The 14,797-nt window shown below is 41.6% G+C and overlaps 1 protein-coding gene across 1 annotated transcript in view; it reads right to left on the bottom strand.

Annotated features, from left to right (window-relative positions):
* The window catches only part of CRB1 (crumbs cell polarity complex component 1), a 74,812-nt gene extending 60,786 nt beyond the window's left edge, over nt 1-14,026 (bottom strand). Inside the window, exon 1 of the mRNA XM_059854467.1 lies at nt 13,643-14,026. Coding sequence (XP_059710450.1) covers nt 13,643-13,718 — 76 coding nt within the window. The 5' untranslated portion in view covers nt 13,719-14,026. The remainder of the gene's footprint in view (nt 1-13,642) is intronic.
* Between the last annotated feature and the right edge of the window lie 771 nt (nt 14,027-14,797).

A 14,797-nucleotide genomic window follows, 5' to 3' on the forward strand; every position in this document is an offset into this window, starting at 1 on the left:
TATATGCTTTTCTAAATCAAATGAACAAACCACAAAATAAAACCCATCAACCCTTCCCACATGGTTCCTGATGATCAGAATTTCTACTCAAATCAACACTAATTTTGTCAAATTGTTGAATCACAAACCTTAACTTGCCAAGTACAGCACTTTATTATATCCATACTATACCCAGTTAAGGAGTTACTCAGAAGTTTAATTCAAACAGAGAAATAGATACTAAACTTACCCTACTTGTGCTGGTTTTTTACCTGTTACCACAACATTTGGTATTTGCAATGCTTTCTTTTTAGGCTTCTCTCTTCTAATTTGTGAGCCAACAAAACAAAATTTGATTTTATTATTAATGGGAACCAAAGCTCCAGCTAACCTGATTTCTTTTTTCTGTGGCCACCTTTCTTTTCTGGTTGCCCCTAAAAGGGATTCCAGTTTGAGCAGCATACTTGGGAGAAAGTGTAGCTGGAGAGTTCCAAGGCAGCATTTCACAGTAATGCAGCATCCCTGCTCCCCAGGAGATGGGCTGAAGTATTTCCCACAATGTACCTGAAGTGATGGCAGTAAGAGGGATTGTTATCTAGGGACAGCTGAATTTCAGGTACAGAATCCGTAACTGCCAATCACCTTTGAGAAAACTTTTGCCAGCCTTGGCTGAAGACTTTCTTAAATCAGCTTTTTATTGAAAACTCCCTAGGAATGTGGTTTAGAAAAAGCAAAATCTTGTTTTCACTAGCCTGTAAATCTTCACAGTTCCTCAACAATTTTCATAACACTTTTCCTTTTTCTTCTCTGCATTGTCGTGGCTGTTTGCTGCAGTGATTGAGATTTCTTAACTGTCAGAACAATGTCAAGACAATGTGAAGACAGTGTCAAGGCAAATATAGAAGGGTGACAGTGTGAGGGAGGGAAAGAGAAAAGAGCTGTCAGTACTCAGAGTGCTCTCTAGAGAAAATATTTCCACGATAAAGCCATTGTCACCATGCGCTGAGCAAGAGAGAATAAAGTGGAGGTAATTCAGTTACTGCTCTAGGAACATGTCTGGATCACAACTTGGAGGTAAAGCAGAACTTAGAAAAGCAGTTTGTGAGGATGCCTTTTGTCCATTACTCTTGTCCTGTGTCACCTCCTAGATGATGCTCCCTAACACTTATTTTCTCTTTCTAAGCTGTGTGCCTCTGGGAGGAAAGATGTTATATTGCCCACCGAGGGGAAGCTGAAGGGTTTTCCCACTTGATGTGATTACCAGACACTTTATTAGGTGTCATGAGACAAGATCTCTGCTTGTGGATAGTCAGCACTGAAAGGTGCTGAGTGTCCTGTTCCAAATCAGTTCAGAGTTAATGCACAATTTACCTCCACAGTGTATTTTTTTTCTGAAATATCCTTGGAAAGGTGACACATTGTCACAAGGATGAGCAAAGTACAGAAGTGCAGGTCACCTGGGGCTAAATTCTGGTACCAAAGCCCTGTACTACAGCACATCTCTACTGAAGGCTTGTGCAGTGTGAGGTGCTAACCTTTAGAACAGTTTTCAGGTTTTAAAATTAGGCACTGGACTTGCAGAAAAAGTTTGAATTTGGTCTTTGAGCATGTGCTGTTCCTTCCTCCGCTGCCTTAGAGATGGGGAGAATGAAAGGGTTTTCTACTATTTTTGTCCTTTTTCTGGACATCAGGATAATTGAATGTAAGAGGGTTTAGTTGGATATTTGCCAATATATTGCAGTTCTGGAAAAAACAGACACCCTGTTGTCAGTGATTTCTAATAACATTATAAATTCCACTGGAGAGGTTTAAGAAAAATCAAATCATAAACAGTTCCATAAACTCCACCAAATACTTCAGGGATTGTATTTTCAGATACAAGAATTATGTGTTAACTATTCAAAATTGAAAAGGCCAAGTATTTTCCATATATTGCATTTACATATTTATTATAATTTATTTTAAGGAGGTAGGTTGAAAAGTTAATAGAATTTTTTACTTGTTGCATATGAAATAACTGAACCATAAAAATTCTTGCTTTTCTACAATTATCCTATTGCTGGTTTATACCTATTTGCAATTCATGACAGCATTAAGTATAAAAGCATCAAGCATAGGTGACCCATTTAGATGAACTGCAAGTTTTATCCCCAGCTGCAGCAGCAATACTCAAAGGAAGCTGCTTAAACTGATTGTAGCCTAGGTTATGTATCACTGTAGGCTGACTTTCCCCCCTTGCCCAGTTAAGGTTTTTTACCCTGAAAATAGTCTGCCATTTTGGATTGAGCATCAGCTGGAGAAGAGTGTGATCCTGCCTGGGGCTCAGATGCCTCCTCCCATTAGTGTTCACACCACAGCCAGCAAGTGGCTCCAGTAATGCTGGATCTCTGCAGTCCTCACACAGGAAGGGCTGTGGGATGGCAGGTGAGTGACCTGGTCCCTTCAAAAGAGGCAGCTAAGAGTGATCAGTGAAAGGGGTGATATGTAAATTCTTACAGTGCAATGGAGATTGTGCCTCCATTTGTCATAGGAGTGAGTAAACAATAATGCCATTTTTACAAAAGAAATGCTTGCCGTATTACACATCTCTCAGGCACGAGAAGAATCTGTAAAACTTTGTGTGTCCTCCTGCTAATACATATCTGTATTAATGTGTGTGTATAGCACATGAAGGGAGAAACACAAGATCTAAATTGAGGGATTTGAACAGGGAGATCACTTGGATTGTATTCACAGCTCTCTCACTGCAAGCAAGGTATTCACCTTGCCCTTCTCAGCTCAGCATTCTCGCCTCTACAACTGTCATGTGCCTCCTTGCAGGCTCTGAGGCCCAATCTGCTTATGTGTTGTGAAACATGCAAAATAACTCACAAAGAAAAAGCTGAAATTATTTTAATGGGAGAAGTTTTCTCTGCATACTTGCAGGGAAGAGAAACAATCTGAAAGAAGTCTGTTCCTTCACACTTGTGTGACTCTGCTGGGCATGACCACACCTTTAAGGATAACTTTAAAGTCAGCAAATGTCTTTGAGAGAGTCTAAACTGATGTCTACACTCAAACTCAAAGTACAAGTGTAAGTGCAGGGAGGACAAATGAGTTTTACAAGGTGAAATGCTGGACTGACCTTGAACATGAAAGCAGAGCCCTTGGTATTATCACAGGAAAATGTTAGATTCTAAGACTTCACTTGAGAAGCAGAACTAATTACAGAAGATTAACAGAAATGAGGCATATAATAGCTGGAATAGGGCATGACTGCAGTTTGAAAGGCTGAATCACTGGACCTCTCATTGAGGTCAAGATTTTAAGAACACTAGACCTTTTTTAAAGACAAGTGACAAGTTTTACAGATGTCCCCATGGTAGCTGAACATTCATTATAGAATTCAAGCTCTGCACATAGGAGTTTCCTCTGAGTTAAGACTGTTTTCATCCTTAATATCTGGGTACATTTCTGAGCATGAGGTCTTATTCAGGGCCACATTCTCATTCCTACCTACTTTGCAGGGAGTCCTGAAGTGAGGACTAAGTCCTCACTTAGTAGGTGAGTCTGCACTACAGTGGTAAGACAGTGGAGAAGACTTCTTTGGTGATTTTTTTTTTTTTTCAATGAATCCAGTAACTGATTTTTTGTTTGTGCTTTTTTTTTCAAAAGGAGTCTGAAATATACGTTGCAGTCTCTTCCCTCATACTTTCCACTTGGCAGTTTTTCCTGTCACTAAACAGTGTCCAACAAACTCTAAAGACCTTTTATTGCTAAATGGTAAAAATTGTGTCAGAATTGGTGAGACAGCACTTCTGATACACTCCCTGAAGTGACTGCTTTGCCAGCCTTGTAGTAGTGGGCTCAGCTAAAACCCAAGTGGTTCACGTGGAGCAGAAAGCATTGGAAGGGACTATTGGTGATCATCTAGTCCAAGCCATTGCATCAACTAGAGCAGAAAGCTCAGCACCCTTTGCTTATGACTACTTCTCGGAACTTTCTTAATGATTTAGCACAAATTTCTTATTTTTGGGAAGCCAGGTTTACTGTAAGCATGTGTAACCACATGCCTGTGGTTAATGAAAGTGTTGGTGCTCATCAGGGATTGCAGAAAAGAAGCAGTCACCCATGAAGACCCAGAATTCTTCAGGCTGATTCAGAGCCCTTGCATAAAAGATGTGCAGGTTTAAAAGACAGGATAATCCATATCACAGCTCTCTGGGTGTTTGCAGTTATGCTTAAAAAAGTAAGGAAAGTGTTCCCCTGTCTGTAGAAATGTTGACACAATCTGTCTGAAACTGAAGCACAGTTAAATAGCATTGGCAGTTGTTGTGTGAGTGCCCTCTAGAACATGATTTTATGTTAGCCCAAAGAAGAAATTGTGGAATTCAAGATGCAAACACATTTGTGATGCTGCTTATCTCTTGTACAAAAATCTCAGCAAGTGTAATGACAGTCTCCATTTGCTTCTAATAGTATTGAAGAATGCAGTTCCCTCAAAGTTTAGTTTAAGAGCTGGAATATAAGAAGCAGAGTAATTGACTGCCAGTCCATCAAATTCTCTCAAAATCTCAAATATCTCAAAAGACATGATTCTCCATCTCCTTGAAAAGAAACCACTCTTGATTACACCCCCTGACTTCCTGGTTTCGTAAGCAAAGCCATGCTGGTCCTTGCTGGACAGAACACAAAATGAATGGACTTAGGAAGTTAAACCAGAAAAAAAAAACCCTGAAATCAACTCTGCTCAAGGTTCCTTGTGGAATAGCAGAATTACAGGCAACAGATGCCTGTGTGACTGCAGCAACCCATTGCCAGCTCAGAGGTGCTGGCTGGGGATACAGGAGGGCCACTCTAGGTATTTTCCTTGGTGCCTGGGCAGGGAGAACACTGACAGAGATCTCTGGGAACACAAAGTGCCTGCGTGAATCTTTGGGCAATTCCCAAACAAAATGAAGAATGGAGTGTTTATGGCTTTAAGGCTGTAGTAGAAGCGCTGTAAAAATAGATCTGATTTTGTTCTGCTGTGTGCAAAGAGCTACATTTCTCCCTTTTTTATTCCTTTCCATCATTTTTCAGATCATTAGGTCAGTCTGTTTGCTGGAAAGATTTTTATATCCAGATCCTTCAAAGGTGTTCAGTGTCAATCCTGCCTTCTGCTGTTTAGCTCCATTAAAGGTTTGCTCCAAACACCTCTCAGTCTTGTCACTTCACTACTGTGGAAAATGGTGGCAATCCCAAGTTGCCCACTTGTTTTTTAGGAAACACCATATACTTTGGAAATAGCCTTTTGAATGTGAAAATGGCAATTGATTTTAGTAACTTTAATCTTCTTGCACTTTTCCACGAGCTCCAAAATGGGAAGATGTTAGACTAAATTGAATCAGACATTTAAGACATACTCATGAGAAAACAGAATGGATAGTTCTTGTTATATCAAACTGAGGGCATTTTTACATGGGTTGAGGCTTGCAAAATGTTCAGTACCATTAGTATTGCAACTTGAATTACAAATGTCAGCTGTATTTAATAAGAGAGAAGGGATGGGTTCAGCTGGAAAAACTGAATTGGTGAGTCCTACAAAATGATGACCAGACATTTCCTTTTTGCAGCTGCATTGCAGAGGCACCTACTTACATTCTGCTCCAAATATTTATACAGAGAGGGATCAAAAAGGCTTGGGTTATCATTCCACAAACACATATTTGGGATCAAAAAGGCTTGGGTTATCATTCCACAAACACATATTTTCCTACATCTTATGATAGAAATCAGTGGAGGCTTGCTTTCAGAATTCTTTTAAGATTGAACAAAGAAGAGCTTCCAAGGGCCTTGCATATTTTCATCCCATTTAATAGCTCTGATGCAATCTCTGATACATCAGTGTCATTCCCTGGCTTCTCCTCACTGGCATTGCACATTTCTTTTGTTATGCAGCCTCTGATTGCTTATTTCACAAGATTGGTGCCTCTTCTCTCTGTATTTTATTTATGGGGTTATCAAAGGAAATTAAGGGCTGTTGGAGAAGAGCAGGCACAGTTAGGATTTCTTTACACCGTGTCAGACCTGTGTAGTGTTTTGCCTTCCTTACAGCCAGCACAGCTGCACCCTTCCTGCATCAGGAAGGAGCTGATGGCCAAGGAGCAGCAAGGTGATGTCTGTTAGTTCAGACACACTCTCAGGGGCTCTCTTTCCAGCTGTTGGGAGGGTGGTGAGTTACACTTCAGGCTGTTCACTGCACATGAAGAGCCTGATCTCTTCTTTCAGCTGTGTGGGCACTCAGGGATGGTTTGCCATACCAGGAGTGGTACCACAGCTGCCTTGGAAGAACCTACAAATTGCCACAAAGCTTGGCTAAACACCTCAGAAGTACTGCTGTATAGAGATATCTTTTCAAGGCTACATTATTATAGGGAGGGTTTTGGGTTCCCTGCTGTGAGTAATCTGTCAGTGCAGGTTACCTAAATTGCAGTTGCTTGGATCCTTGCAGACTGATGACTGTCTGTCATTCTGTGTCCTTGCTTTGGCTTCCTGTCAAATGATGTTGTTTTCAAAATCCTCTAGCTCCCATTCAAAGAAGGAAAGAAATGTGTCACAGTCAAATTCAGAGCTAGGGCCCTTCTTGTGGAAGAAAGAGCTAATCAAGTGTTCTGTATCATCCTGTTGGAAACCCCAGCAAGGGAGACTGGAACTGCCAGGGGAAGAGTGTGGCCAGTGTACACTGCCTCTTGTGCTGCCTAGAGCCTCCCTGGCAGTCTGGATGTGAATTAGAGCATCTCTGGCCTTTGTTTCAGAGGACAGTCAGCCTTTGGTAGCACCACAGCATACAACAACATAGTTGTACCTCTCAGAAACCTCAGCAAAGGAACTGTCAGGCCATTGTGTCCAGGGCTGAGCTCTAAGGGAGGGGTACAAAGTTTTGTTTGTTTACTCACAGCCTTGATCTCAATCAGTGTGATTGAGTGCACTTTGAAGGAATGTGTCCTGTCTGCAAAGCCCCTGGCTAATGCAGATAAAGATGCTTTGTCTGTCTCATTATTCAAGGAAAAGTTTAAGGCACTAGGCTGCCAGTATGCTCAGCCTTGGGCAGGCAAGCAAGAGCAGTAAAAAGAAGCAAGGAGTTTCTCCCCTTGCCTGCCAGCATCCACCCAGGCCACAATTATTCAGGCACAGCATTTCCCAGCACAGAAGGATGCACCAGGCAAGTGCCCTGATCCTCAGCTGCTGGACAGGGGACACTGTAACGGGTTAGCAGCCCATGCCCCTTTTCTACCCACAGAAATATTTAGCCCTTGAAATATTCTGATTTCTGTCCCCGCTGATAAGATTCCAGTCAGGCAGGAGCTGCCCTCACCCTGAAGTTGCAGCAGCCTTGCTTTGTTGATGCCTGGAGAGGGACGTTTTGCTGGGCCTGGAGGAGCCCTGCAGAGCTGCAGTGGCAGCTGCGTGGTGCCCGCCCAGAGGCCCTGTCAGCTGCAGTCTTTGTCAAAAGATGGAAGCAGCTTCCTCTTGACCCATTTTATGGGTGAGTAAGATATAATCAATATGAAGTAAAGATAGGAATCTCTTTGGAAAAGGGTTTATCTGGGTTGTTGGGTTTTTTTGCTGTTTGCTGGTGTGAGAGGGCTTCCATATGATACAGCACTGGTAATGGCTGAGGAAACAGAGAAGTACAGTGAGAACTGACAAAACATGTCAGTCCCTAAAACCAACAAATTAATCTGTGAAATCAGTCTGGAAAGTAATATGTATCACTTATCTCCTTGCTCCAGATGAGGCAATTAGTTTTAAAGGCTTTCCTTAGAAAATGAGCCTTTTGTCCACTTTTGGGCAAGCACAAAGAACAGCTCAAGTTTACCTAGAGATTGAGGCATTGTCTAGAAGATTTTCTTAATGTTGGAATGTGAATTATAAAAACAAACCCAAAAGCAGAAGTGTCCCTGGGAGGTCTTTGGCTGCAAACCCCTGTAGGCAGGATCAAAGGCACTTAGGTTGCTATTTCTCTAATTTACTTATTATAGAGAGTTAAGTGATGTGGACTAAGACATATTTCTTTATTGTTTTGTAGCTGGCTGAATATATAGATATTTAAACCTTGATATTTCATAAATAAATAATTTTTGCTGCCAAACTCCTCTTAGATGAAGCAGAACTCCTACTCCAATGTTAATTTGTTGCACTGTGTCCAGAATGGCCAGTTGGAATCTACCGCTATTTTTTTTGTGCAGTAAGTTCCAGTCTTGCATTGCTTTTTTATATGAAGTGAGAAGCTGGCAGGTTCAGCAGGCAGTCCATGTTTTCTATTCCTTTTCAGGTTTCTGCCTGTGAAATTTTTGATATTGATAATCCATTCATTAATTATATTTTCTTGCATTATTATATTGTCAACATATCAAGTATACTCAAACTGCAAGTAAAAATGTAAGTGATTTCACTCCAAAAGCCAGAAATCAAACTACATTCTCTCTAGCATGGGGGTACTTTCTGTTCTCATTGTAATCAGTGCCTTCAGTAGCCAAAGTGCCTATTTTAAGTGTAGGGTACCAAAAAATAAAAGGACTTGATGTCTCAAAGAATGAGAGTAAACTATTTTCTCATTGAAATTTAGGCAATAATTCTGTTTTTGCTGCAACACAGGGGGCTGAGTTCAGGGCTGCTTTTGTTTTGCACAGCACATAATCCCCAGTTGTGCAGAAGGGAAGGGAGCCATCTGCTCACCCTGCCCCAGAGCTGTTCCTGAGCTGCCCTGGAGCCTCAGTGCCACCACAGCCCTTGGGACAAGTCCCCACCTGTGCCTCTCTGGGACTCTGTCCCCTGAGACCTTCACAGATCCCCCGGGGTGGTGCTGACTGCCCAGGGTCTGTGTAACACCAGCTGTGAGACAGCAGTCTAGACACTCTCTAGCAGATATTTATCTAACCCATTCATTGAAAAGTTCTGATACAGTGTCTTCATTATCCCTCAGTTGGGAAAGTTCACACAAATCTTCCCTGATGTACATGGAATCTATTTTCCAGAGCCTGCCCTTCTAGAGGTGACAGGGAGCAACTGATCTCATCACCATCCTTGATTGCCACTCTCTTTTGTGGAGGTAAGACTGTAATCATGTCTTCCCTCAGGCTTCTCTTCCTATGACCCTTTCTCAGAGGGCACATCTTTCCATTTTTGCTGTCCCTTTCCAGCATTTTCCTAATTGCCTCTCTCTTGCTCACAGCAGCACTCAAAACTGGATACAGCCAGTACTGAACAGTGGTTTGACTGCTCTCCTGTGTCTTACAAGTCATTTTACTGTCAACACGCAACAGCAAAATATTTGCCTTTCCCTGTAACTTTTCAGTGGGGAAGTGCCCAATTTGGCCATCAAAATTTGAGCACTCTAAACAGCACTGGGCTTTTTTCTGAGCTCCCTCTAACAGACAGGAAAAGGTGGAGAGATTTGCACAAGGAAAAGACTCTCTAGGTGCTTTAGGTTTATCAAAGTAACACAGGGAGAACAAAAAACTTGGGGGGGAGAGAGAGAGAGAGATCAATTTGTGTGGGGACACCTTTGAAAGGTTTATGTATATACTAAAACATTAAGTTTATATCCTCTGCTTGTATTAAATTAACTTTCGCTTCTCCAGTCCATTATCATGGATACAGGATAACATACACCAGTGTTTCAAGATCTGTGTGAGGTCTCTGCTGCTGGTTAAGCATGAATGATAAAACACCTTTTTGCACAACTCCCTTTCTTGCCCTCAGACTCCTTCCTAATAGGTCATTAGTCACAAACAGCCTGCTCACAGCGATTGATCTGTGTCCTTGCTGCAGAATTCCCTTTTGGTCCTGTGATTGTGAATACATCATTCAGTGCCTTGTCCTGTATTGCCAAAATCACTGTCAGTTGAGGGGTAAATTTTTGAAGAAGCTGATATCTTGCACTGTATTTTCTGAGTGACAAAATGGGATGTGGGGAAATGTTTAATCTCCAGAGGTTCTCAGTGGTGACAGCTCCCAAGTTACAGACAGAGAGGGGTCTGTAACCTGGTATCCTTCTCTGCTCTTGCAATGGTAGGTATAGCTCCCTAAGATGCCTTGTAAGAATTTTTGAACTGAGTGGCTCAAGTGCAGTTGTGGCTGGGATGTTCTTAATGTCACTTTTACACATTTAACTTGCAGAAGTTACTGCCTTTTTTTTTTAAGTTATAGGGTTACTAGTTTTCATTCTTAAGATTTAGTTTCATTCCAGAGAAGGAGATGTAATCTATAATAAAATATATACATGAAAAGGAAAAAAAAAACCAACCCAGCACAACTGTGTCTAGAAGCTGTTGCTTTTAACTTACTGGAGATGATGGCAGACATCTGAAGGATGTTTCATTTTTGCTGTGCTCCAGATGCCATGTGTGACAGCCAGGAGGGAGGCAGGGCTGCAGGGCTGCTGAGTGCAGCTCTGACAGGCTCAGCTCGGCGAGGGCTAATGAGGAGCTGCCGAATGGGCTGTGAACTCATCAAACCCCACTAACAAGGCTTCACTGGAAAGCTCCTTACATCAGCCGGGTGTGCATGAGGGATGAGCAGTGTGAGCAAAACCACAAATCTCTTTATAAGCAGAGCTTTATTCCTAACACAGTAATTAAGCAGTAATTAGAAGTTTTGTGAGTAATGGGAATAGCTGTGTGAAATTAAGAGTTCTTGTCCACGGGGAAAAATTGCATAGTGCCAGCATCTCAGAGGGGTAGAAAAAGGCTGTAAGTAAAGCTCAGATATTTTGCTCACATTAACAGCAATCCCAAATGAATTTCCATTCTTGATTTATGAACATTTGAACAATTTATAAAACATTGATTTTGAAGTAAATAATACGTTTTTTCAGCTCTGCTGAAAGGTCACTAAAATGGAGAAAAATAGAATCACAGAACAGTTTGGGTTAGAGAGGACCTTAAACCCATCTAGTTTGAACACCCCTACTGTGGGCAGGAACAATTTCCACTAGACCAGGCCTTGAACCTTTTCAAAGCTTGGGCATCCACAGCTTATATGGGCAATAGTTTTGACCTTAAAATATTATTTGTCTGTATTTTTCCCAAAAGGAAGACAATTCTGCAGTAGTAATCTATTGTAATACTTGTAAAAAAAAAAACAAAACAGTACTTGAATGTTGAATGAAAAGATTTTGAACTTGACTTCAGACAGAATCACTTCCAAAACTGATGTGTAAAAATACCTGTATTTATCAGAATTTCTCTTCCTCTATTTCATGAGCAACTCCCTGCCCACAGTTTCATGCTTGTAATTCCTGTTAGACAATAGTACAGCAGTAATGAGTTATCAGTGTTGTTCTGGACTTGGGACATGCTTCCTGTCCCTGTTGTACATAATGGTTCTTGGTCCCCCCTCACACAGAGCTGGGCATCTCTGGATGCCCCCAGATTAGTTTTCTGTGAGTGGCTCATTTGGTATGATTTGTGGAAACAATTTATATTCATAGAATGCCATATAAACCCAACTTGTATTGAATGCTTGCATCCAGAGTTCATGGCTTCTAAATACTATTTATTTTCCAAATTGTTTAGAATAAATAGTTATAAAGAACATTCTGCCTTTAAGCAGGGCCTAAGATTAGAATCTTTTGGGGGAAGATAAATCCAGTAAACTGATTTTAAAAATGTAATGGCAGCTACAACTTCTATAAATATCATCAATCACCTCTGTTCCATTTTAGCCTCAGCTTTTCTGTCTTGGTCTTTCTCAGCTTTAATTTTTAAGTAGGGAAGTAATTGCAGTCAGTTTTGCTTCTACCTCTGACTCATCTGTTCACAGTTATGTTTTTATTAATAGAAACTGTTAGCAGTTTCAAGGGGGGTACAAGCTTTCTAAAGAGAAAACACCTCTCAAGATCATTAAATACACAGCACTCACAGGTAGAGGTATGAGGTATGGTCCTGAGCCTGATTCTGGTTCCTGATGCAGCTGCTCTGTCCTGGGATATCAGTTTGTGTCACAGTGTGGCAACAGCCACAGTTCTACCTGAGTAAGTTCTCCAAGACTGAAAAGGCCCTTGCTTGAGACTGGCCATATGGCCAGAACCCAGAGAACACCCTGCCACATCTGAGATGTCATCCCAGTTAAGTGGGCTAAGGAAAAGGCATAAAATGACACACAATTACTTTCCTTGCCTTTGGCATCCTGCTCTGAGCAAAGCTCACCAGAGGTGAAAGCCAAAACTTGTATTTATCCTTCTTTAAACTGATTCCTGGGGGCTTTTTTCTTGTGTTCATTCTAGCAATGTTTTCTTTGTGCATGATGTTTTTAATATGATCTTCTTAATTTATAAAACTTAACTTTTAATTCCCCTTCCCAAAGCTTTTATATTTTGTTCTGATTTGCCTGCCTCATGGAAAAATGAAATTTTCTTAACTAACACTACTATTATATTCCTTTACTTAGATGGCAAACTCTTTCTTAGAGACTTTCTAGTTGTTCATCCTACAGGATGAACTTTGAAATTTACTTTGTGAAAGTTAAAGGTCCAGTTTTTTGTTGGTGGTTTTTTTTTTTTTGTTGTTTTTTTTTTTTTTTTTTTTTTTTTAGGGTATGTCCTGTTGTGAGTTAATATAGAAAAAGCACTTTGGTTTCCCTGATTCCCATCAGTACATCCCAAAAAGAAAATTACTAGCATAAAATGATGTTTCTATGACATTCTGTATTTTTCTTATATTTTCAAGAGTGGAATTTTTTTTCAGTGCTGGTTGATTCAACTGCATCTGTTTGCTTTTTAGTCTTTAATTTATGTTGGGCTGTAAACTGTCCAAGCAACAATTTGAGTGATGCAGCAACAGAAGGTGACCCAGATTACACAACACTGAACGCTAATGCCAAGTCTTCTTGTTCAATGGCAGCTGCTCAAAGCTTTGTGTTATTGCTATTCACATGCAACAGACACAAATCAAACAGCCTCCTCAGGCACACATCCTGCAGATCTTCATTTTAAACATGTTCAAGAGCTGCTGCTTTTCACACACACACAGCAGCCTCACCAGCTGAGGCCATTTAGCCTCCTTGGCTTGCATTTACTCTCAGCCATCTGACACAATTATCAAGGAAACCCATTGTGACTTCCTCTATTTTGCACACTTCTGTTGATGTGGAAGTTTGCCGAGAACAATTTTTCTCTATAAAAGTAGTTGGACTTTCATGCTCCCTCATAAAGGACATATTTTACAACACCAAATACAACACAGTTGTTTAATAACTGCTTTCTCTAGAGGCTGTAGTTTAGAAAGTATATATATTAAAGCAACACTACTGAAAAACATAACATGAACAGTTTAAGCAGAGGCTAAAGAAGTTTAGATTTAAATCAGAAAGGTCTAGATTTACTGAATGAATGGTATCAAAAAGCAGACTTTAAAGTATAGGTACAGTTTTAGCAAAATAATTTATTACTGTACCTTGAATATATGAAGGAACAAAATGCTTTCATTCCTCATTAAAAAAAAAAAAAAGTCAAAGCATGGAGATCAGGAAAGCTATCAAGCAACGAGTTCATACAACGTAGTTTCATGGACCAAATTTTTTTGGCATCTCCATCAAATTTTTAAACCCTTCTGACAACACAAGCTTTCTGCTAGAAGTGCATGTCTAACCATCTCCCTAGAGGACATGTCAGAACAATAAGAAAAAGTGCAAATCTTACTTTTTAAATGGATGAGCAGCAAAAAACTGAGGTAGAAGATGAGTAGAAAGTTAATTCTTGAATGAGCCATATTCATCTTGATAGGACATCCTCTGCCGAGTTGCCTGTTGTCCAAAGGGCTGGTGCTGATGCTCACTGCTTTCTCCTCGTGTCTGAAGCTAAGGGCACACCCGGGGCACCCGGCCCCCTACGAGCCATCCCTGCCCGTGCCCCTCCTCAGCCTGCTCCCCGCAAACCTGCACACTTCGATTCAAAAGGCAGTTGTGCTTGTCAAGGTCTTACTTCGGCAGGTCCGAGTGGTTTCTCAAACCCGGTGCAGATCTGTGTGGGAGCCGGACTGGAGTCTGTCCCCGGCCGTGCTGGGGATGAATGGTGCGCTCTGCTCCGCCGTGCTCGGCTGGGCTGTGCCGTGCCTGCCCCGCTCCGCTCTGCTGTGCTGTGCCTGCCCCGCAGCGCAGGCACGGCACCGCCGCCCGGAGAGCCCAAACCTCAGCGCTCCTCATCGCCACCAAACCCCGCCACACGGCTCTCCTCAGCCACCGTGCAAACACTTGACGTTTCCTTGCACAGTCAGCTCACAAACACTTTCTGCTTTCTGAATTTTTTCTGTTATATTACACCGTTAGCACATGAAGTAAAAAGGTGAAACATCCACATTCTCAGTCTTTTTAGTTAATGAGATGTTAGCCCGCTCTCTTCCTCAGTATTATTTTTTTTGTTGTTGTTTTGTTGGCATTGTTTACACTGGAGTGACTAAAAAGCACACTCCTAGGAGCTGGCACAGGTCCTCTGAGCTTCGTCAGCTTGAGTTACAATCTTGAAGTGCTCATGGAGGAACCAGTCACAGAAGCAGGAGGTGTCACAGCAGGATCGATAAGAGAAGGCAATGGTGGCAGGGCATGGACTCCATTTGGTTTTAGCCATGGCTGGTATTAAGCAGCTGATACTAAGTGCCTTCCCCAGCTGCCCCTGACAGCACAGGCAGTGTCTGTTTGTGATGAGGCCCAGCACTCCCTGTGCAGTGCCTCATCCATGGATCACAGCTTTGTTCTCAGATGAAATCCTGGTCCTGCTCTAGCAGAAGGGAAAGTGAGGGCACACAGCAGCAGCCCCAGGGGCTGTACTCGTACTGTGATCCAGTACAAACTCTGGCCC

The sequence above is a fragment of the Haemorhous mexicanus genome, chromosome 9 (genome assembly GCF_027477595.1).
Source record: "Haemorhous mexicanus isolate bHaeMex1 chromosome 9, bHaeMex1.pri, whole genome shotgun sequence".
Lineage (NCBI taxonomy): Eukaryota > Metazoa > Chordata > Aves > Passeriformes > Fringillidae > Haemorhous > Haemorhous mexicanus.